At 29.5% G+C, this 23,536-nt stretch overlaps 3 protein-coding genes across 6 annotated transcripts; 1 reads left to right on the top strand and 2 right to left on the bottom strand.

Moving 5' to 3' along the window:
- LOC111625069 lies at positions 1-6,651 on the bottom strand. Its single transcript, XM_023368100.1, has 6 exons — positions 6,642-6,651; positions 6,321-6,548; positions 5,978-6,244; positions 5,753-5,869; positions 5,301-5,669; positions 1-110 (listed from the first exon to the last, which is right to left on the bottom strand). The coding sequence occupies exons 1-6, from the start codon at positions 6,649-6,651 to the stop codon at positions 1-3; spliced, it is 1,101 nt and encodes a 366-aa protein (XP_023223868.1).
- Positions 1,278-14,122, top strand: LOC111625061 (homeobox protein Nkx-2.2a-like). Of its 4 annotated transcripts, XM_023368092.1 has the most exons (6): positions 1,278-1,404; positions 6,636-6,771; positions 8,169-8,373; positions 11,932-12,016; positions 12,717-12,850; positions 13,188-14,122. In XM_023368092.1, exons 5-6 carry the CDS (start codon positions 12,802-12,804, stop codon positions 13,838-13,840), a joined length of 702 nt encoding a protein of 233 aa, XP_023223860.1. In that variant the 5' UTR covers positions 1,278-1,404; positions 6,636-6,771; positions 8,169-8,373; positions 11,932-12,016; positions 12,717-12,801; the 3' UTR covers positions 13,841-14,122. The 4 variants fall into 4 exon arrangements, with proteins under 4 accessions (XP_023223860.1, XP_023223861.1, XP_023223859.1 ...); XM_023368093.1 differs by lacking the exon at positions 6,636-6,771 and having other exon boundaries at positions 1,287-1,404; XM_023368091.1 differs by lacking the exons at positions 1,278-1,404; positions 6,636-6,771; positions 8,169-8,373; positions 11,932-12,016 and adding an exon at positions 11,007-11,262.
- A 6,390-nt stretch (positions 14,123-20,512) lies between these two features.
- On the bottom strand, positions 20,513-23,316 carry LOC111625057 (homeobox protein MSX-1-like). Its single transcript, XM_023368088.1, has 3 exons — positions 22,980-23,316; positions 22,146-22,309; positions 20,513-20,674 (listed from the first exon to the last, which is right to left on the bottom strand). The coding sequence occupies exons 1-3, from the start codon at positions 23,173-23,175 to the stop codon at positions 20,513-20,515; spliced, it is 522 nt and encodes a 173-aa protein (XP_023223856.1). The 5' UTR covers positions 23,176-23,316.
- Positions 23,317-23,536: the final 220 nt, after the last annotated feature.

Raw genomic sequence — 23,536 nt, forward strand, 5'->3', positions numbered from 1 at the left:
TTAGTTATTCTGATTATTACATGGATGTTGTTGATATTTCAAACTGAATCCTCGTGCGTTGCGAGCTCCGTTTGATACAAAACGGACGATAAACGGTCCCGAAGTAGTATCTAAAACAAACACACATATATATACTTTTAATAAAATTTTAATACAAGAAAAATATTAAATCTTTATTTATTGAAATAATAAATATTTATAAAATATAGCGTAAATTTCAGAAATTATCACGTTAAAAATAATGAAAATAACATCGCTAGATGGCAGCAAATGACATTCAAGTGTAGTAATCTTTATAGAAATTCGAATAGAAAATTTATCACAGAAAAAAAAATTTATATCCATAATTATATTATCCGTAATAAATAATAAAAAAACTATTTTTAATATTTTAGCATAAAAATTTTTATATTTATTCATATAAAAAAGTATTGGTTACTTTTGTAAATGACTAAATTATATTAAATATAAGTTTTAAATTCTCTTAAAAACTTTTATATTAAGATTTTAAAGAGAAAATTTAAACATTTTATTTGAAAAATACTATAGTTTCTAAATAATTCGAAGAACTTAAATAAGATTTATCCATGAGATGTTCTTGCTATGTTTTTAAAAGTATTTAGATATTTTGTATACAATATACAGTTTTATACATAGTTTTAAATATTCTATAAATTGTTTCAGATACGTTTTTAAACAATGATATTATAAAACTAATGTAAGTGTATTTATTTTTATTTTGTAATATATTAGATCAAAATCTTTATATGATGCTTTAAATTTTAAAATGTATTTATTGTTAATCTTATTATTATTTAGATGTTAATATTAGGTTATTTTGTGGTTACAAAATTAAATTTATTTTTCTTCAATTTAATTGCTTTTAAAGAAATGACTTTTTCTTACTTTTTTAATGGACCAGGAACATGTTATTGATATTTAATGCTAATATATATTACATGTAAGAAGATATATACGAATGAAATTCAACAAAACTAGAGAATTAAAAAAAAAAAAAAATTATGAATCATTGGAATAAGAGTTTCTTAATTAATCAATAGCATTTTCAATGTTTCTAAATAGCGGCTTTTACAAACATATTGAATACTTATATCCTTGTTTCTTTGAAGACACCATTATAAACAATGTGATACAATACAGATTTTACAATATAGGAATATTATATTTGTTATATCACTTATAATTAAAAAAGCTGAATAAGAATGATATTGTTTAATAATAATCATAAACTGTTACATAAAGAAATATTTTAGATAATCATTCAATTATAAACAAAATATGCCAGAGCAATTGCAGAAGTGATAGAATGAACGTTCATTTCGCTCTATCAACTTTTTCCGGATGCGCGCTTCTTCTATTCTGTTTCTTAGCTTATACGTTTAGGTAAATAACAAATTATTTTCATATAAATTATTAAATGTATAATTTAATTAATATACCATCATCACCGTAGAGTAGCGCCAATTTTTTTTAAAAATATTTTTATTAATTTTAGCCGTTTATAGGTTACAACATTTTTCATTGTTTTTTGGATATTTTTTAATAAATATATTAAGCAGTTTTTAAAAAGTATAACTATAGATTAAATAAAAGAAGAGAATATTAAAATAGATAATAGGCTACGTGTTTACTCTGTGTTTAAGAATATTTGTTTTTACGTGTTTGTTCCCACACTGCTGGAAAAAATTTTTAACACTGGCCTAAATGTACAAATTTATACTTAAGTTCCAATAAATATATAATATAAAACATTTGGAATATATTTTATTTCATAAGTTTTAATATGTCTTTTTAAAGACGATTAGTGTATTTATTAACCTTAAAACAAATTCATAGTAAAAATCTACATTTGTCCTGATATCTCGTTTATTTTATCACTTATTATGAAAAGAATTAGAATACAGATAACGATTATATTAAGGATATTTTAATTTTGTCGTATGAAGTCACTATTTGAGCAGAATAAATATTAATACAGTATATGCTTTGGGAATTATGTTTTTAGTGCAATGACGGTAGTGTATTAAACTGTATACGAGACCGATAAGATGTTACTTCAGATATTTAAAAGCTTTATGAATTGCTACTTTTGATATAAATTATACAAATAAATTAAAAATTATATTATTTTAAAATGAATGTCGACGATAATTTATTAATAATTCAAATCATTGTAAGCAAGTGTAATATGATCAACAGACTAATTGTAGAATAACTTACTTGTAATTTAGGCATAAAAACTTTAAAATTCTGGCATAATAATCCAATGAAACTTGAACGAACACTTAGTTTATACCATTTGTTTTTGTACTATGATATACTTAAAACAGTTGTTTTTATAACAAATGATAATTTTTATACTTGTGTACTAATTTATATCTTTTATTTATATATTAATTTATTATTTTAATATAAAGTTAAAAGAGGATAAAAATTAAAAATAAATTATTGTAATATATAAAATGTAGACTAAATCATTAATAAATGTAATCATTTTAAGAGAGATGACAAAAGAAGCAAAAATTTAGTAAAAAATTTTCTGCTATAATTATTATTATTTGAATATATTAAAATTACATTTTAATATAAGCATAGAATTAAAGACATGAGCATTGCTGACGTTTGCCTTTTTTTATCTGCTAACATAGAATAAAAGGCCCAAAAGGCTTTTAAAGATTAGTTGGAGATACTCTTGCCTTACCGCCGACGGTTTTATGTAAAGATAGCCTAGATGTATCGCCGTCTTCTTTTACTTCTCCAGCCAATCTGCGTTCAGACAACCGTCACTCCATCTAATCTTTATTAAAATCTTTTAATCCTCTTATCTTCTAAATTTTACAGAGGAGTATTGATGTTCAGTGAAACTGTGACTAAATTTTCTCCCTCTGATTCTACTTCTTCCAAGGTTATTGTATTGATTAAGTGCATATTCTGCTTAATAGAGAATTTATTTTTAACTTTTAATTTTATTCAGATTTAGCGCAATATAAAATCAAAACTCATCTCAGTAGTCTAATTCCTAACACTGTTTTAATTGAAAATCACCTTCTATGCAAGTATAAGATTTAGTTCCTTACTCATTAGTCTAGTGGTAGTTAAATGTATTAAAAGCTAAACAATATATTTGACATTTTCAAGTATAAGTTTTTCTTAAAATTCTTAAAATATTTCAAATATACTCTATTTATATTGCAAATAATTCTATAGATTCTATGATGTATTTTTCTCAGATTTAAACTAACTTTTCTAATGAATGTGGTAAATATATTTTAGTTATAGCCTACATATAAAATTTTCCGAATTAATACTTATTCAAAAGAAAACTCACACAGGAATGACTCTAGAATTATAAAGAACTACGGCTAAACGACTAAGCATTTTCACATAATTACTAATAATGATAAAATTATATAATTTAAAAAAAAATTTCCAGATAAATCGGTAGTGTTTAACTTAAACTTAGGCCTATGTTCGTTGTGTCATCACATTATCCGTCTAAATAATCATAAGCAGTAGAGATGGCGTTGAGTAATATAAATGACCGCAAAAATTTCTCAGATTTTAGCTTCATCTAGGCCAGTGTTTCTCAACGGGGGCGGTATCGCCCCCATGTGGGCGTTTTTCCATGTTGAGGGGGCGATTAGTAACAATTTATATTTTGGGGGGCGAAAAACAATTTTCTGGGCGATATAGTAAAACATTATACTGTATTAAGAATAATTAGATATTTTATTCGTTATATCGTTCAATAATTAAACAAATAACATTATACTAGTCACTAGTCTATTCAATTCAGTACGAATTTGGCGTTAGCCTTGGCCCTCGACATCGGAATTTTGAAGTGAAGGGGGCGATACTACGTAACGGTTTTATTGAAGGGGACGATACTACGTTGAAGGGGGCGACGATTCGTTAGAGGTTGAGAAACACTGATCTAGGCCAATGTTTTCCAAACTTTTTCGGACTACCGCCCTCTTTTAGTGCACATATTTCACTGCCGTCACCATAAAATCAGTTAAAAATGATAAATTTAAAATTAATCGTAATAGTTAAGCGTGTCGAAATGGGAGAATAAGGTTCGCCTTGCCAGTGTTTCAGTTTTATTTAAATAATTAAAAGCGTAACAACACCATCTTATTTCATCTTCTCCTATATACAGTAGACTATTATTTGTAAGATCATGCTATCCCTGAGCTTAAATATGTGATAGTTATATGAGTTAATATCTTCGTAATAAGCTCTAATTTCTTCAATAATTAGTGTCAAAATTCTACAAAATTGAGGGAGAAAAAATATGCTTTTGAAATGTCTGGATGTAGATGAAGTAATAATACTGGTAATAAATAACAATACTTAATAAAACTAGGTATTGCTGATACTGAGACTTGATGAGCACCACAAAAATGTGTAATAGAAATAGTATAAGTACAGTACAGTACATGCACATCAAAGTGCAAGAAGGTCTGTGCACACAAAACCACGAAGGGCTAGCTAGTCTCATGAAAGTCTAGCTAGTCTCCTATATGATGAACAAGACTTATAGAACGTAGTAGCACTTGCCACGTCACGCAAACATTGGGCGTATTTTGTCCTGTTTAGTTCGCTCTATTCGTACGACTGCGACTTGCGTATTTCTTTATCATATTTTAAAAAAGAAGCGCTATTTCTATGCATCCTACGTCTAGTCAGATGTCTCAAAAATTGATTTTACAGTGTATCTGTTTAAAGTTCAATAGTAATATTTTTTGTTTTAAAGTGAATGTTTCCCCTTTGTCTTCCAGCGCCCCTACTGCTTCCTTGCCTCCCAGTGTCCTCCTTGAATCTCCTAATGCCCTCAGGGGGTAGTAGCGCCCACTTCGAGAATCACTAGTCCAGGCCAAAATCTGATATCTGCGGCTATTCGTTGATGATTTTTAAAATAAACCAAGTTAAAAAGTTTATATATAAGAGAAAAAACTATTTTAACATCTTAATCTGAAATTGGATTAAAATTTTTTTAAATATTTAAATTAGAGTTATTTTTAGATTAATTTTTGTTTAATTTATTTAAGTTTTCTATAATGCTTAAAGCTAAATTGACAATAGATCAGTAAAACGTATTCTTAAGAAAATAATACTCATATGTTATTTAAAATGTGGTATTAATTCTATTTTATGCTTATTTAATTTATATCATTACTAAATGAATCGAATACGTCAATAAAATCACAAGTTTCAGGACTATTTCATACCGATTCAATGGAAGTTAATTAACTAGATCAATCACCTGTTCAGCTTACCTGTGAGCAGTATGGGTGAAGACGCATTTACATTTCTTAAGGTTCTAGTAGGAGAAGGAGCCATTGCTGCACTACACAGTCTGGTGTCCCTTATGACTAAATAATCGTCTTTGCATTCAGCAGTCACAGGAGATGAAGAAAGAGCGGAGGAAGCCGCGGTTCCCACCGCAAACGGATAATGACCACCGTTTCTCCCCGTCGACAATTGATAAGTGACCGAACAATAACCGGGCATTTTTTTCAAACATATGGCATAATCCAAGTTATTAGGATAACCTTGCATCCTCATTGGTGCAGTATGCTCTTCGTAGTTAAAACTTTTAATTTCTCCTTGACTTTCGGTGTAATACTGTAGACAATGCGAAGGAGCTTCGAGAACAAAACAGTAACAAAAAAAAAAAAAAACTTATTTGGAGATCAAAATAAGAAATAAATCGAGATAAAATACAAACCTAAATCATCTCCGTAACAATATATTTGTGTGATTAATATGTTAAATTTTCTAGAATTATTTCCTATCATCATAATATGTAAGCCAAGTTCTCCGGACTCCCTGACATCGACGTAAACTAAATGAAATTTTTAAATTAATTTGATTATTTTTAATTCTATATATTTACAAAGATCAATAATTAATTATAAGAAAAAAAACTTGTGTAGAATGCTACATAACTCACTGTGCTGTCCATTATTTAATCCACAGATGCGCGGTATTCTATTATTTTCGTCGTGCCCAGTTATTATTAACACGTCGTTAGTACAGTTACCATCGACGGGACGAGCAATATCGAAATCTATATATTCCAGTTTGAATTGACATATGGTTGAATTTACTTTCTCAATTCTAATTTTACATATTTTTTCTTTATTATGCGATTGTGGATATCCCGGATTTCTAACATACACGGGACTTTGGCGTATAACGTCTCCACAACTGATCTGGACTAAGATAAAATAGAAAGAGTCAGGATAAAATTAAAATATTTTGGCCTATAATGTATATACTTATTGATTACTTACATATACAACAAACCAGATTCTGATTCTTGCATTGACCAATTGGTGTTCCTCTCCTTCTAACGCATTCGGAAGTATCATAACAGCTGCCTTTCTGACCGTCTGCCGCTACACAAGTCTCACCAATACTCAATATTAAATTATTTTCAAGTTTGTCATCGAAATTGGAATCGTTTGGAGTGTTAAAATAATATGTCGCCGCTAAAACTGGAGAATTTCGATTACGAGAATCTATAATTTATATATTGTGATATTTATTAATAAAGTTAATTAATATGTAAAGTTTAAAACGTATAAATAATTTTTCTTTGTACGCAGACTTACAAGGCGGCATTAAAGGTAGACCTATGTCGAATCCAAATAGATTTCGCTGATCTATATTCAATGACGATATTAAAGAGAACAAAGAGACCAAACGGAAAATTAATGACCACAAACTGATGCGGGACATTCTGTAAGACGCACAGTACAATACATTTATTATGAAACAATATAATAAATGTTTGTAACTTAACCTATAGTAATTGTATAAGTTTATTTCAAGACAAATTAGCTTGCCATTTAATTTATGTACGCGAAAACATTACTATTTAAATTGATTATCAGTTACTTAAACTGAGCAATTTTGTTCAGATTAAGAGTAACAGAAATACCTATATATATAGGTATTTCTGGGTTATTATATAGGTATAATAAAAGATATAATAATTAAAATCAATATATATATATATATATGTTAATTATTATATCTTTTATTTTCAATAAAAATGTACAGTACATTAGGCAATATAAATTGCCGTATATTTAATAGAAACATAGTATCATTAAAAGCAATCAATCAATTTGTGAATTTTTATACAAGAGATGTTGAATGGAAGCTTTAATTCAACTATATAATAACATATAATAAAATTTATAGGGCTTTTCCCGCCATTTGGAAACCTTGGTGAAAATTTAAGAACTTTAAAACTGTTATCAAAAATATTTTATTTGTTTATACATATTTATATCTAAACTCAATTGCAATATTTTTAAAAATAAAATTGATTTTTAATCTCTTAATTAACAAAATTTTATAAGTTAGAATTTAATAATAATCAGATATACTTAATACTTGATATAGACTTACCCGTCTATCAATGGTTGAGGTGTTATCAATAGGAAAGTTAGGCATTCAACTGACCCGCAGGCGAAAAAGAAACCAAAGAAACAATTTCGACCGCCCTCTCGTGGATGACCTGGTCAAACATGACATCAACTGACTCATTGTTGTCTGGATGGAGTACTTCCTGCGCTTCCAATTCATAACAGAGCTACTTTTACACAACTTTACAAAGTTTCGATCAAAATAATCGAGTTCAATTAGTTCGAATTAATATTTACTATTTTTTGTTGATTACCGTTATATTACTATTTATAGTCAAATGCGAACGGATGTCCTGACCACAAAACTGTTCCAAATTTCAGAATTGTGTTTTAAAAAATGTCTGATTACTAACGTTTTCTCATGCGAGTTAGCGATTTAAGATAAAATTACCATAGTTCGGTTCAATATTAAACCAGAAAAATTGCCAAAAAAATGAAAAAATATTCTTTAATAGTTTAAGAATTTTTAATCATTTCTATGTATTCATCTCTATTATAAATATGATTTAATTGTAAATAATTTTAATATTTATTTAAACAGTATATAATATTTTTTTAAAGTAATTTAAACAGATTATCTGATTGTGTATTATATGTGTATTATACAGATATCATCAATGATAATACAGCAAAGCAACGATAATCAATTTTTTAAATATTTTAAGCCTATATTAAATTGATATATTATTATTTAATATTGTTTAGATCCCGTATAGAATGCAAACCGATTTTAATACATAAAGATTAAAAAATAGATATTTTAAAATAAGGATATTCGGGACAAGTCTGGATACAGTTTAAAATTCGTGACATTAAGAGGAAGTTAGTTACTCAATACATCAAAGTAAAGGAAATAAATAATTGGACTCAACCCTTCCTACTAGAAATACGGATAGCCTATATACACACGGTAGCAAATATTTTTAATAATAGAATTTTTATAATAAAAATTTTAAAAAAAAGTCATATTCTGGCGTTTAAAATGAAAACTGTTACTTATTTAAACGTAAATTTTTATTTGTAGGATGAAGACATTAAAATTAAACTTATTTATATACTATATTTATGAATTTTAAACTATTTATGCATCAATATTTATTTGCAGAATAAATTTTTAAAAAATTAATTAAAATAAATTTAATTGAATAAAAGTTATTTTAATAATTTTATTTTTTCATATTCGGATGTGTTTCGAAGTTGTTAATATAAGTCAGGTTATTTATATTAAACTGATTATTTATTAAATTTTTATTTAATATGCTATAGAGCTTTAAGCTTATTTAATTAAAATAAATACGCTTAAAGTTAATTCAATTGCACAATATTATTTTTATTGAGGTTAGAACTTTTTTAAGCCGAGGACTATATTATTTACTTTAGTAATTTTATCAAGACGTGAAACTTACTCGTTATATTGTGTTGTTTATAATGTTAATAAATAAATTGCATTAATATAAAAAAATAATTCAGATCATTTATTCATTATACTCGTTTACGTTCAATAATTTTATAAAAATTTTAAGTTTGTATGAGCATACAGTATATTTATTTATTTTATACATCCCAAACCTAGATCTAATCATAGATTAGAAGAAATATTTATTATTTAAAATTTTCTATACGATTCTAAAAGATACATTACGTTTTAATCTTTGTATTGGTATATTTGATATTGAACTTTTAGATTTTAATAGAAATAACATAAAAAATTTTTAAATCATTTTTTTTTTTTTTGTTTTGGTCGGCCGGGTGGACGAGACAGTTAAGTCCTCTGAAGGATTCGGCCGGTCGAAAAACCTCAGGAATTTTTCGGGGAATCTGTCCCGGATATGTCGGGCCCTTACCCCACCATCTAGTTATCCCATTGTTGGCCCGGCCGAACCAATAATCAAAAGGCCCTTTCAGTGACTACAGGTTGAAAAGAGTTTAAAAAATTAATTAATTAATTAATTAATTAATTTAATAATCTAGAACAATATAATATGCAGGTTTAATTACATATATTTGGATATTTATATGTGTTAATCATTTTTATTTATAGTTTATTAAAACAAAAATTTTCAAGATATATTTATATTAAATTGAATTCAGATTTATATCTTATATCCACATTAAAAGATAAGATAAAAATTTTGTTAGAAGATATAAAACTAGATTTAAAAAAATAAATAAATAAATAAAATAAAATCCCTAGTTAAATGTTTTAAATAATAAGATTAATTTTAGAATATCGCTAATTAAATGTTAAAAAGAATCTTTTAATTACCTTTAGTACACATTTAATGGCTTCTAACATAGTTACTCCTTACATAAACGACACAAAACTATTTTGTATAAAATTATGTATTATTATTTTACAAGTGCATTTAGTCATATCAGCAGAAAAGTATCTTTAAAATTCGAAATTAATTAACAAAATAACTCAAATGCTAATTATGAAACTAGACAAAGATTATACGAAATAAAGAAACTGGAATTAGATAAATTTATTAAATTAGATCATTTATAAGCTATATGTAAACTATTTTCGTCTATGTTTATTTTTCATAATAGTTCAGATTTATTTAAACTCAGCAGGAGATAAAGAACGAAATAACTTCAAATTTTTGAAAATATCGTTACTATTATTATGTTTGTTGTGTAATTAAGTAAAGTGGATGATATCATTGACCTTTTGTAATTCTTAGCTTATTAAAATCAGATTTAGCTGAAGAACCACTCGGTTAAACAGTTGCTCCGAATGATTATTACTATAGTAGAAAGTGACATTACACAATTTCTCGTTCATTAAATAGCAATTGGTTTAGAGAAATTTAATTATTCCAACCGTACCTGTCATTCATTGGAGACGAGAAATCAAGCAACAACCAATAGATGGCCGTAAAAGCAAGCTGTGACCCGAGTGACGTCAACTAGCTGTTTATTTTGTAGCATTTCGGGTTCCCCGTGTTGTGTAATTTATGACATTCATCAGGGCAGTGGGGAGGTGCCATAAAGGCGTTTTAATGAAACGTCTGACTTTTAGTGTGGATGTAGTGTCTGTGTTTGTGGTCAACTTGGTGTGTTATAGCATCAGACTTTGGTGACAATATCCGTCTGCGTCGCTCCATTATTGGCAGGTCGAAAGGAAATTTGTCAGCCTGTTACCGACTAATTGATGACAGAAGGTTCCATAGACCTGATCCCATTTGTTACACATTGATAAAACCTAAAATCATCCTGGAAATTAAAAAAAGCCAACACGTAATAAACATTTTCGTGCAATCTTGGCGCAAAGATATATTACCGTCCGATAATAGTTAAATGCAGCGATTTTCTTTCGATACGTTTTAGTTAGACTTTATCTAAGACGATATTAAGTTTGATCAGAGAATTTCCGTTGGCATCTATGCGGTAGCAGATTGACTATGTATACAAAGACTAAAGATAGACTAACTCGATTACACGGAGAAATAACGGACAATCATATCTGCAGACTTTGTTCTACCCGCGAGCCAAACGGGGGGGTCAGGTGTCATTGATTATACAAGCATTCGCTATTATTTCTGCCTTGTTTCTAACAAAAATGCATTTATTATGAAAACGATTCTTCGGTAATTTAACTTCCAAACAGTTTAATTAATGGTCTAAGGAGAACAGATGGTTATCGGTTAGTGTAAAAAAAAGCTTTACCCGCATAAAATTAAACTGTCCCGTAGATAGTAACGTAGATACTGTTATCTCTTGGCGTTTCATATATCTAAAGAAAGGAAAACATGGACGGCTACTTCGTTCAGAACATCAGTTATGGCAATGATTGGTAATTAGGAATTTCTAAAAACTATATTCCAATTTCATTTTATAACAAATTAATTAAAATTGAAGAATTTTAATTAATAATATTGTAATTTATTAATATTCTAAGTGATTTTCTTAGAAAAATCTAGAGCATTTAGTTATTCTTAATTTATATTTGTTAATTCATTATTTAGAGTTATTGATTATATTATTTAAACAATAGTTTTTAGATTCTTCAGATTTTAGACGACTCGCTAAAGCGTTGTAATTTGGATTATAGCCGTAGGTTAATGAGAAAACAATAACTGTTAACCACACAGATTGGTTATAGCCAGAGATGATAATATCGAATCTTGCGAAGAAAAAGTTTCTACTTTGAGATTTTAGTAGTAAAATCTTAAAGAAATATTTGTTACTAATAAAAAGGTTATAGATTCTACTTAATACATTCGATTTCCATTTCTTCAAACGAGATTAAGAAAATAATTAAAAATTAATTAGATATTATTTATGTTTTAACGCTTAAATTCCATTAATTCAGGATTTCTTCTGATTCGTCTAACCTAACCTAACCCGAGTTAAATGACATTTTGTTTTAAACCTTGTTTAATAAATCTGTATTTCATTGTAAACAATACAGTAATTGAAATTAGCAAATTTTCAAAAGCGTATTATTTTTTATATTATGTAGCTATATTTTTCATCTATTCATCTTTACAAAATTAAAGCAATGAGGACAAATAACATAAGAACTACATACATTTAATTATTAGAAAGTAAGTCACTTTTATTTAATTTTATATTCTAGATTTATTTAAAAAAACAATTGCAGACCCTTTTTAATTTCCCAGATAAGCAAGGAACTTAAATAATCACTGTTTACATTTTTATTCTAGATAATCGTTTGCTTCCATTTAATATTTCTAACCAAGAATAACTGAAAATATGACTAGGGTTTATATTTTACGTTTATTTTTATTCATAGCCATTAATTACCTAATTAAAGGCATTCGGATGTACCTATCGAATACCGATGTTTTTAAAATGCCTAAAATTTAAGTGGGTGTAAATAAGGTGTTAAATATGGAAGCAATTTACAGGAAACGCCTCGATGAGTAAATCTAGTAAAAGTTCAACCCATCACATCCACTTCATCAGATGAAATGTCAAACTTCAAAGCAGACGATCCACTCAACGCAATTCCACTTGACCTACAGTTTGCAAAACCTAAATCTCAGATACAACTTTAAGTGGAGAGATTTCCCCAACTCCACCTTCGAGCTGTTGTCTCGTCCAATCAAACGAGGGCGGCTCCACCCTCTCCTTGATTCGTCTACCGAACCGCATGCGTCCGCGATCTTTCACCAAAGTGGGTCATGTTGGGTTCGAATTGGTTTGAATCACAGGCGTAATGAAGGGCGCGAGTTTCAGTGTAAGAGCCATTTTAGACTTACCAGACGTTTCTTCTGATTGCAGCACCCTCGAAAGCACTATACAAGAACATGTTTCTACTTATCAGCCAATTTATTACAATCCACTTACTTGCGAACCGACTTTTAACATGAGGTGGAATTCCTCCGATGCTTCCCCAACCGTATATCCTTCGTTTGGTAAGTTTTCGATTTAACTGTCTTATTATTTAATGTAATGTAATTTATAAAATATTTTTATTACGAATCGACTGCAAAATCAAGATTCTTTATGAATTGGGCAATCTATATTAAACGTAAGAGATATGACAATTGGGTTTTTAAATATTTTAATAGAAATTTACCATTAACAGGATCTTTAATATTCAGTGCTTTAATGTTATTTACCATGATGCTTAAGTATGTTATTACGTAGGCCTGTCGCTAAAATCATAAGTAACCCAAATGAAACTCGTGAAACCCGCGTTACTGACTTACGTAATTTCTCCTCAATATCGTTATTGTCCTATTTGTTTAGGTCAAGTAACAACGGATAATCCGGAATCATCTCTTCTGACCCCAGAACTGACCCTACCACCAATCCCTCCTAACTGTCATCTTCCGGACCACGATAGCTTCACATCCGACGATTTAGTACCAATGTCATCTGGCATTCAACTATCAAATCACGAAGACAGCGAACACTCTCTAGATGTAGATACAGGAGAGAAGCCAGTTGAATCGCCGACAACAATAAGAACAACCACATCGGATCAACCTCAGAAAAAACGCAAACGACGAGTTTTATTTTCGAAAGCTCAGACTTACGAGCTCGAAAGGCGTTTCCGTCAACAGCGTTACTTATCGGCTCCGGAGAGAGAACACCTTGCTAGTATTATCCGTCTAACGCCAACACAAGTAAAGATCTGGTTTCAAAATCATCGCTATAAAACCAAACGAGCAAGACAGGAGAAAGGAGTCGATTTAAATCCACTTCCTTCTCCTCGAAGAGTAGCGGTCCCCGTTTTAGTTAAAGATGGAAAACCTTGTATAGGAAACACTATTAAATCTCCCGACGGTGTTAATGACGCGTCGACTTGTGTAGCCGCAAACTGTATGACTAACTTCAATTTGGGTGTCCTGCCGACCACCTACAGTCCTACCCTGTTACCTCAACATCGATGGTGGTGACAATATAGACCAGAACTGTCCAGTGTGTGCCTTAGCCTACGGGATCCCCATTCCCTGTCGATAGTATCAGGTGCGGGAGTTTGTGGTGAATGTATTCATAGTGATCAATAGCACTGACATTTGACAAATGATTGCCTGATGGCATTGTCGCACTTAAGTGACAATGTTAACATTGCTCTCTTTGTCTTGTTTTTAGTTGTTTTTCTTCTGTGTAGAGTTAATAGTGTATATATATTAATAACTATGTAGATTAATAGAATAAACGTCTTTTAGTCAATATCATATGGAACGTCCGATCATTGCCACTCCAGACACGTGCTGATCAGTAACGAGTTTGTCCATGGGCCTATGGTCAGATCTGATTGACCAACTTTCTTAATTGTCTACATCGATACAACTTTGTTATAGCTAAATCTTTTGTTGAATAAGAAATAACGTGGACAAATTGATAATAAACTAAGTTGCCAATAGCATATTAATGGAGTAAAATCAAACTGTTTAAGTTAAACTAAATACAGTATTATAAATTTTATCCCGGTTTATAAATCTGCAACCATATAATAAATAATTTAAGAGAAATTTCACAGTTGAAAGAACTTTAATAAAGGAATTCCCCATACTAATTTATAGCAAGCATGGACTAAATCATTTAAATGTAGCGTATCGATTTTTCTAAATACTTGATTAGAGACGTTTCGATAAATCTAGGATGTCGACATGTTTAACAACTTTATTACCTTTAATAAATGTGCGCCACTTATATGAGCATGATCTCGTTTACTAGTAGGAGTGCTCTCATCGCATTGTCTGATAGATTCCATTACATGATAGACATTTCCTGTACATTAAACATTTCCGTGTCTGATAGATGGGCGCACAAATCACTTCGTAACTGTAGAAAGTCTTGTAAATCTATCGTCCCAGACAAGTAGATGGGACGAAGAGGTGTGCACAATCTACTGAGTGGATAGAGAAGAAGGCCGCTTTAAACAGATTACAGCACTTAATAAGTCTCAAATTAACTTAAATTAATCTAAAATTAAACAAAATTTATTTTTAGTAAAATCTGAAATTATTATAAATCGTCTATATTTTGTCAATTAATTATTATACATTTATTTTACAACACAGACTAACACAAATTATTAATTTATCAATATTTTATTGATTTAAAAGGAATGGATTCAAATACTCGAAGATGATTTAGAAAGTAAATATACAAATATGAAAATGTAGCTAGAAATAGACCTAAAAGTTTTAATTTCTTATTAGATGTTTATCGTGGATTTTAGAGAAATAGTCAGATCCTATAAATTTCAAGTTGCAATTCAAATTTTAAATTAGAAGTACTGTACATAATGCTTTCATCTTAATAATCCAAAGCTATAGATCAGTTTTTTGAGCCTAAAGTAGACCCCACCATCATCCGCATCATGAACAATATGGCCACAGGATGTGGAATACAGGAAACACGGACTTAGTTCCGATTCCGTGGTCGATTCTATCCCTAAGATACGAATCTGGAACCTTACAATAGACAGAAGCTATTGTCATGGTGTATAAGTCAGGACGGGATAGTGAATTCGACCGTGATAATCTCATTTGTTTCATAACTCCTTTGAATGAATAATCAGTTTCGTTTACACATGGATAATAATCAATAAGTAATAAGAATGAAACCAAAAAACTTTCCAACAGAATAATTTTATTTGTAAGACGTAAGAAAAAATATTATCCGACTTCCCGTATCAATAGTTAAATGTAAATATTTTAGAAAGTAAAGCAACTTTTACTTTTTACTCGACTAATTCGTGTTACTTGTTAGTCACAATCAAGTTGTGTAACGATAAATTTTTTTATAACATAAGTTAGAAGAAATGGATTACAGTTAAGACATAACTATATTGAAACATATAAAAATTTACCATTATTAAATAACTCGATAAAAGTTCAGGCTTTATCAATAATCTGCAACGATTTCATTTGTTTTAATGTTGAAATTCCTCACACCAAATAGGCCCTTCGTAGACTTAAACCTATCACAAAAAATGTATAAGATCTGTGGATTTATAGCTTAAAATCTTCTATTCGTTAATAATTTTAATAGTAAACGTATATAATCGATGGTAGATTTAAATCATAAAATATAAATTATGAATATATCTTGTAATCTTAGATTCACTTTAAAAAAATAAATCTCCATTTTAAAATTACAGATGTAAACATGTTGGTTTTTATAAGCTAAAAATTACATTAATTAAAAAAATATTAAATTTTTCTTGTTCTTATTTCCTAATATATACGTAACGTTTCTCGTAATTACATCTCAAATATTTAACAGGAAAATATTTGATCATATTAACATAGTAATTTCTGTTAAATAGGCAATCTTAACAAAATGCCAGGCAATAATGCTTTAGTTAATTGGCCTTTTAATTCAGTTAATTTACTTTTCAAAAATAAATTTAAATGTAGACTTAAATATTATAATCTATGTATTTAAAAATATCAAAAATTATTATTTTAAATATATTTTTATTTGGTTTTTTAAGTAGTGTCTCTCTCGATTATCAGATTAATTAAGAAAGATCTAACTTATTGTTAGAAATAATTAAATTTTTTATTAAATTTATATTAATCTTTATTACTTCTTTTTATTTAAAAGGATCTTCCTTTCACGAAGATACAGTTGGTATGTAATTTAATTTAGTAGGCCTATTCTGAAAGTCACTATTTTTTCAAACTAGGGAAGGTTAAATAATCAACTAGAGACTTCAGACGTCAAACTGTGATCTTCCATTATTGAAATTACTACGAATTTTCAATCAATTTAAAATGTTTCTATGGGAAAAAAATATCATATAGAGGTTTAAAAATTCAAAATTATTATTGTTAATAATATTAATTTACAGTTAATTAATTGGAATTGACTTCTAAAATAAATATGCTTAGCAAATTTTACAAAATTTCAAGTAAACTTAGCATACAGTTAAATAATAAAATTATGGTATTGTGATTCATAAACTATGAGCAATTTATAATTTTCTATGGCGTTTGATGATTATTTTTCAAAACTTAATGCTGTATATGTGAGAAGTTAGCCATGCGATCGCCAGTAAAAAGACCATTCCATTTTTAAAACGGGATGACATTTGTATTAAAAATTGAATNAAATTTAACATATGATAGAGTGAGATTTTATTCTTTGTTTAAAAGCTTACTTTAAACCCTTTACTTCATATTTTTTTTTTAATAAAATCAAGGTGTAATGTTTAGATAAAAAGCATATCAAGCATATTATACTTTATGAGTTTGAAAAAGGATTGGCAAATAGTAAAAAAAAAAGTTGTAATGTGTATGAGGAAGATGGTCCTAAACTTCCAACATACCAAATGTCATATAAAAAATTCCATTTGGAAAATTTTGAACTAAAGGATACAAAACAGAGGGCACACAAAAACTGTCAACAAAGAAAAATTGCAGAAGAAATTGTTAAAAATCAATAAATAACATACAATACAGTGTATTTAACTTATCATAAAAAATGCTTTGTGTTTTTATTACACATGCCTTTAATTAATGACAATTTATAGCGATTAAAGATGAATATCCGGAACCCTAAATTAACGTTAAACATGCATCGATTTTTTTTTTCTCTTTTGCTTTCTGTATCGGTTGATCAGAGCTCTCCTTGGATTTTACTGTTCTGGAATTCTCGAAACGGATGAAGATAAAAAAACAAAGGAAAAAGTCTCTTCGCACTCCGTCTGGAGAGGTTCGTTAGAGCATGATGTCTGACATTTGTCCATCCGGGTCGATGATTGAGTTTGACTAGGTCAAAGATGGACCGTGTCCACTGCGAATGTCACATAATTGAATCGTTGCCGTCTGTATCGAATTTCAATGGAGGTAGACGTAATCAAACTTGAGGTCTCGTGATTTGGTCAGGAGTGAAAAGGGTTAATCATGTGTGAAATGTTTGATTCGACCTTCGTTAAGATCTCCAACCTTACTGAATGAAAAATCATCTCCTTTAACCGTTGCTGAATTATAATTTTTTGGGGCAGTTAGCTGACGTTGGGTTCTATATGTGACTGGGTATCACTTTCATGCCGAATTAACCCGTGTCATACATCCGGTTAATCGACGCCCGCAGGAGTAACAACTTGCTGAGAACAATCAATTTGACAAACGACTACAAAGGTTATTAAATGCCTAACACTTCCCTTGCGGGAGTTACGAGAACTACTTGTCCGTTTCAACTACTAATCCGTTACAATTACCCGTTCTTTACGAGTGTCCGGTGTGCTTTACTAAGGTATATGTGATAACCCTGTGTGCCTGACTTTGTTTTTATGTCTCTCTCTATTTTCACCCTAATTAAATTTCGTAGCAAAATTGATCCATTAACAAGTCGTAAATTCTTAAGTATTTACATTGTAGAAAGCTGTTACAAGAGTACTTTTGTTGGCATTCTTACTGATAATGAGACCATTTTTCATTTTTTTTCCTAGGTAAAGAATTTGGCCGTTTTTAGATTCTTCAGATTTTAGACGACTCGCTAAAGCGTTGTAATTTGGATTATAGCCGTAGGTTAATGAGAAAACAATAACTGTTAACCACACAGATTGGTTATAGCCAGAGATGATAATATCGAATCTTGCGAAGAAAAAGTTTCTACTTTGAGATTTTAGTAGTAAAATCTTAAAGAAACATTTGTTACTAGTAGCAAATGTTCATTTATATACTTTCACTTTTCAATTTTTTTAATGATCATTGCTTTGTTATCTATTTATGAACAAATATTAAAAAAAATTTGTAAAATATATTATGCTATACATAACTAATAAATTCTCTAATATTAATTATAAACTTACTTTGGGATATGTAATTTATACGTTTTAAAAGTTTCCTATTTCTTAAAATATAACTAAAAAGAGTTTCCTTTACAGATAAATTAATTCAATAAAAAAAAATTAAATATTTTACAATTGGTAAATATAAATGTGAAAATTCTAAATAGAATCTTCACATTTCTGTCTCAGTATTACAGTTTTGGAGATGTTTCTAATCATTATAGTTTAAAATAAACTTGTGGTAAATTGTATTTTAGTAAGGCATTTAATTAATTTTCCGCTGTTAAATAAAATCACTGGTCGACCTTCTTCCCTTCGCTTAAAATTCAAAAAACGTCGCGACACTCAGACGACGACAAAATGCGATTTCAGTCGCCATATCGCTTGTGTTATGTGCGCTTAAATTCGCCGGCATTTCTGGTTTGCATCTAACATAAGTGAAGTGCATTAAGCTCTCTTAAAGAAAACCATTTACATAAGAGCGGAGAATACATCATCCGACTTTAAATCGAAAACTCAATAAGACGTGACGAAATTGTTACGATCTCGTGACCCTCTATTGTCGGGAATCAACTGACGCCGAAACAGATTTGTAAAAGGCATGACGTCACTGGCAATTAGATAGTTTTATGAGGTCCCGCTGTCCGGTTTTAGTAAATTCAGGAGCAAATGCGTGTGTGGAAATTTCCGAATTTCAGAATTGACAGGACTCATCTGTTCCCCAGACGATGAGACGTGACCGTTGTTGAGACCCCGCTGGACAGATTTGAGTTGACGTTTTGTCATCGAATGATTGTTCCGAGTTTCTAACTTGTTGGACTCTACTGGGAACAAATTTATAAATGACGCATTACAATGGCTTTTTCTGTATTCAGCACAACAAAAAGGAAAAATGTTTTTATATTAGCTGAAGGAGGGGAAAAAATAGACCTATGCGGAAGCCGAATCAGCTTAGAAGTCTTTTCGTTAAATATTTAAAACCGTATAATTGTTTTGAATATTTAAATAATGATAAAACAAATGCGCTTTTCAATATGTAAAGTCGACTTTCCTGCAATGGTTGTGTGAATTATTGAAAGTTCGCTTTACAGTATATGAGCTGAGGAGTTTGTAAAGTGATATTACCTGTTCGGATGCGATTTATAAAGAAAAGCGAATGTGTGAAATAGTTTATATCTCGGATAGGAAACACTTTACAGTTTTTAGCGCGAGATAAATGCGAAAATTTATCACATTTCGATTTTCTTTCTTAAAAATTTTTTAACGTCTACCTGGTCAATCGTTCTTTTTTCATAAAAAAGGATAAAAATATTTTCGCTTGAAAGAAATAAAATAGATGGCGTTTGCATCGACAGTTTGACGTCATCTCCTTGCCTCTATTGAAGCCGCAAAATCGGCTAGCCCGAGGCACACAACTGTTCAGGAAATCACTTGCACATAATCGAGTTGATAGAGAGTGGCTGAACACAATTCTTTTTTCTAGATTGATCATTCTTAGAAGCGAAAAAGGGACCGTCTCATTCACAAACCCCGTTATAAATGACGCGCGGTTTCGTCTCTCATCCGGCAGACCATAAAAAGCAACCAACACCGCTGCCTCCTGGTGATGGAAATCTGTTAATGCTCTGACGTTAGATTTTTTATATTTTACAACAAGACGATTCGACGTAAGAGTCGTTTTAATTAAAATCACTTACGATTTATTAATAATACGAAATCATAATTAAAAAAACACACACACAAAACGCTAAATTACTACTTTTTAAACGCTAAATGAAAAGTAAAGTAATGACAAAAAAACGTTAACCAATTTGGATTACAAGAGACGATTACAAGAGACACCGTTGAATGGGTGATATAACTTGGGTAACGATTCCTCGTAGAAGTTTATATTCATCTGCGACGACACCATTTGACGAATTGTTGTCTGTCTTTCTCTTCTTTGCCTAGCTCTTCTGTTCTGGAACCAAATCTTCACCTAAAAAACAAACAAATAAAAGAAATACACTCTTATAACCGCTTAACATTTCGGTTTATTCGTCCCAAAAAAAAAAAAAAAAAAAAGGTTTATGTCTTTCGAATCCGACGTTCACCCGAGTTCGAGAAGTGTTACGTCCTAAAAAAAAATAGTTGATGGAATTTATTAACTTCTCAAAAATCGAAAGACCCTTTTCAAACAGAAAATGTCACCTGATAGAAACAAGAGAAAAACGAAAACGCCTATTGTGCAGAGACGATCAAATTCCGTCTAAAACGACGCGTAACTTGCTTGGAAGTGACAGACATGTCTTCATTAGATAGTTTCAGATTACGTCTTACAGTTAACTTCGTCACTTCTTTAAGACTCTATTCGAAGGATCAGAATATACCCGCCAGCGGTATTTGGTTGATCTCATCGAGATAGACAACCACACCAACCGAAGCAATGGGATCGAATGACTACTTATAAAGATATTTCTTAATCGCATCATCAACTATGTCTAGGTAACCATTGCAGTGTTTATGTATGTAATAGTATTTTTATTTTTAAATATATTTTAAAACATAAGTAATATATAATAATCTCAAACATTTTTATCTTCCAAACTTTAATTTTCGAATCAATTAAATTAAATAAATGTTTACTATTTTATCCAAATTAAATTACGCAAAAATACTAAACGTATAGTTAAATATAGCTTGAATTTTTAAAATTTTTATATATTTAATTCTAATCCTTTTCTAAGTTTTTAGACCAACGAAAATCATTCTAAATAAACTTTAATTTTAAACTTATATATAGCCTATAAGTTAATTTTAGTTATAAATGTGTTTTCACATTACATTTCACATCAAAAATCTCCGAAATTAATATAAAAGAAGTAAAGAATTGAGGCTACAGGAAAAATTTAATTAAATTAATAAGAATATAAGTCATCTTTAGTATCTAAATCCTTTGTTACTGAGACAGTAGGAAAATTCACTTGAAATGTTTCAAACTCAGCATTTTAAAGTTTAACTATTAAACTGACGCTTAACAGAAAAGTATTTCTAAAATTAAATAATAGTTATGATAAATAAATAGTAAAAATTTTTATATTTTTAAAAAAAATTTATCAATAAATCGTATTTAATTATTTGAAATTTCTTGTTAGTACATAGGTTATGTCTTGTTGAAAATTACGGAACAAAGAATCTAGAATCGAGTCAACAAAAAGTCTTTGTTGATGTCTCAATGAAGATCACAGATGGTTGGATCCAGGTATATCAGCCTGACGTAACCTAACCTGATCGCTTTGATGAACCATCGGCCAGACAATGACAAAATGGTTCAACGAGCAATATTCATATAAATGAAGTTTTGTAGGTCACGTGCCTTTTGAGACAGGACCACAACGGAAAAGGTTTTTTCTTCCTTACAAAAAATATTCTTTTAAGAACTTCAAAAAGTGAAGATAAAATTATTTTACCCGAATTTCCGATATTCCCAAAAGATGACCGAGTTCTGTCACTTCGTAACTGCTTAAGTACTGTGTTAATCGGAATTTTTCTTCGAGAGCGGCTACTTGGTGACTGGAGAATGGTATTCTGGCACTTCTTCCCAAATGGCGCCTCTTGTATATTTCTTTCTTCCCTAATAAATACAAATTTGATTTTTATAGTAGACGATAACAAATGATAAAAAGTATCGAAATTTTAATGTACGTTTCAAATTTTATTCCATTAGAATAGAAGAGTTTGGTAGTTTTATTACTCCCTAACAACTCAAGATCTTTGTATAAGTTTGTAATTTGGATGGCATATTATATATGTCTTTTTCATACATCCGATTCAGTAAGAATGAAAATAAATATTATGAAAAAATTAGAAAATAATAACTTATACGAATTATAGAATTTGTATATATTTTATAATTACAAAAAATATGATACAAGCCTAATATTGCTGCTCTGAATCGATAGGATTTAGTTTAAATTTAATTTGAAGATTTAAGAGATTTTACAGTTATGAAATTTAAAGCAAAATTTATTAAGGATGCACTTCATTAATGAATTGGTATAGCATTAATATTTATAATCATTTTCATTTTTTCTAACTAATTTTGAAATATCAATAATATTTTATTTAAATACAATTTAAAATCCATAAATTATATTTGTTCGAAGTGCAAGAACTTATTTATTATAAATGAAATGTTCAATTAGAAAATTTTAGGCTTCCGATACCAAATTCATTTCTCCATTCGAGCTCTTATCATAACAACAATTTAATACAAGAAACTTTTAAACGAGATCTATACTTACTTGGTAATTTTGGTGGCTTATATCTTGAACATTTCAACCAAGCAAAACGAGAATCAAGTTCTTCAGAAGGTCCAACCTGATTATCGATCTTTTCGGACTCTGATTTTAGTATAGCATCGATAGAAAAATCAGTAAGTTTCTTAATTGACCCAGTTTGGTCATTGATTTTTGGCAAGTTGGACTCTTTAGCAGTCATGTTAAACGGACAGCCGTGGTTAAACTGAAGCCACAGACTCGGATATCTTGCTGTACCTGGTGTTCAATGGAGCGAGTTTAATCTAAACTGGCACCATGAACAGTCCCTTCTTGGGTCGCGTGGGTACTTTTGGATAAACCGCTTAAGAGACTGATTAGCTTCGGGGTAACGATTATGATCTTTTGTAAGATTTATCGAATTGTTAAATAATACAGCGAATCTATGCATAATCGGAAAATATCGGATTAATACGATATTTAATACGATACTGGTTAGTATTTAAGAACAAATGTTATTTACGTTTTATAAGTATTAAATCGGAGTAACGCATCTCCATTCTTCGTCATTTAAAGTTAATTTA

This window comes from Centruroides sculpturatus, unplaced genomic scaffold, assembly GCF_000671375.1.
Source record: "Centruroides sculpturatus isolate CEXI.00-Female unplaced genomic scaffold, Cexi_2.0 scaffold40, whole genome shotgun sequence".
In the NCBI taxonomy this organism is placed as follows: Eukaryota; Metazoa; Arthropoda; class Arachnida; order Scorpiones; family Buthidae; genus Centruroides; species Centruroides sculpturatus.

Bases quoted from the DNA above. Each gene is read 5' to 3' on its own strand.
- LOC111625069 (XM_023368100.1), bottom strand. The intron at 6,245-6,320 runs GTAAGTAATCAA...ATTTTATCTTAG, and splicing joins GAATCTGGTTTGTTGTATAT to TCCAGATCAGTTGTGGAGAC. The intron at 5,870-5,977 runs GTGAGTTATGTA...AATTTCATTTAG, and splicing joins ATTAAATAATGGACAGCACA to TTTACGTCGATGTCAGGGAG.
- LOC111625057 (XM_023368088.1), bottom strand. From the start codon at position 23,175: ATGACTGCTAAAGAGTCCAACTTGCCAAAAATCAATGACCAAACTGGG. The intron at 22,310-22,979 runs GTAAGTATAGAT...TGTATTTATTAG, and splicing joins TAAGCCACCAAAATTACCAA to GGAAGAAAGAAATATACAAG. The intron at 20,675-22,145 runs GTAAAATAATTT...TTTGTTTTTTAG, and splicing joins TGGGAATATCGGAAATTCGG to GTGAAGATTTGGTTCCAGAA.
- LOC111625061 (XM_023368090.1), top strand. From the start codon at position 12,652: ATGAAGGGCGCGAGTTTCAGTGTAAGAGCCATTTTAGACTTACCAGAC. The intron at 12,851-13,187 runs GTAAGTTTTCGA...CTATTTGTTTAG, and splicing joins AACCGTATATCCTTCGTTTG to GTCAAGTAACAACGGATAAT.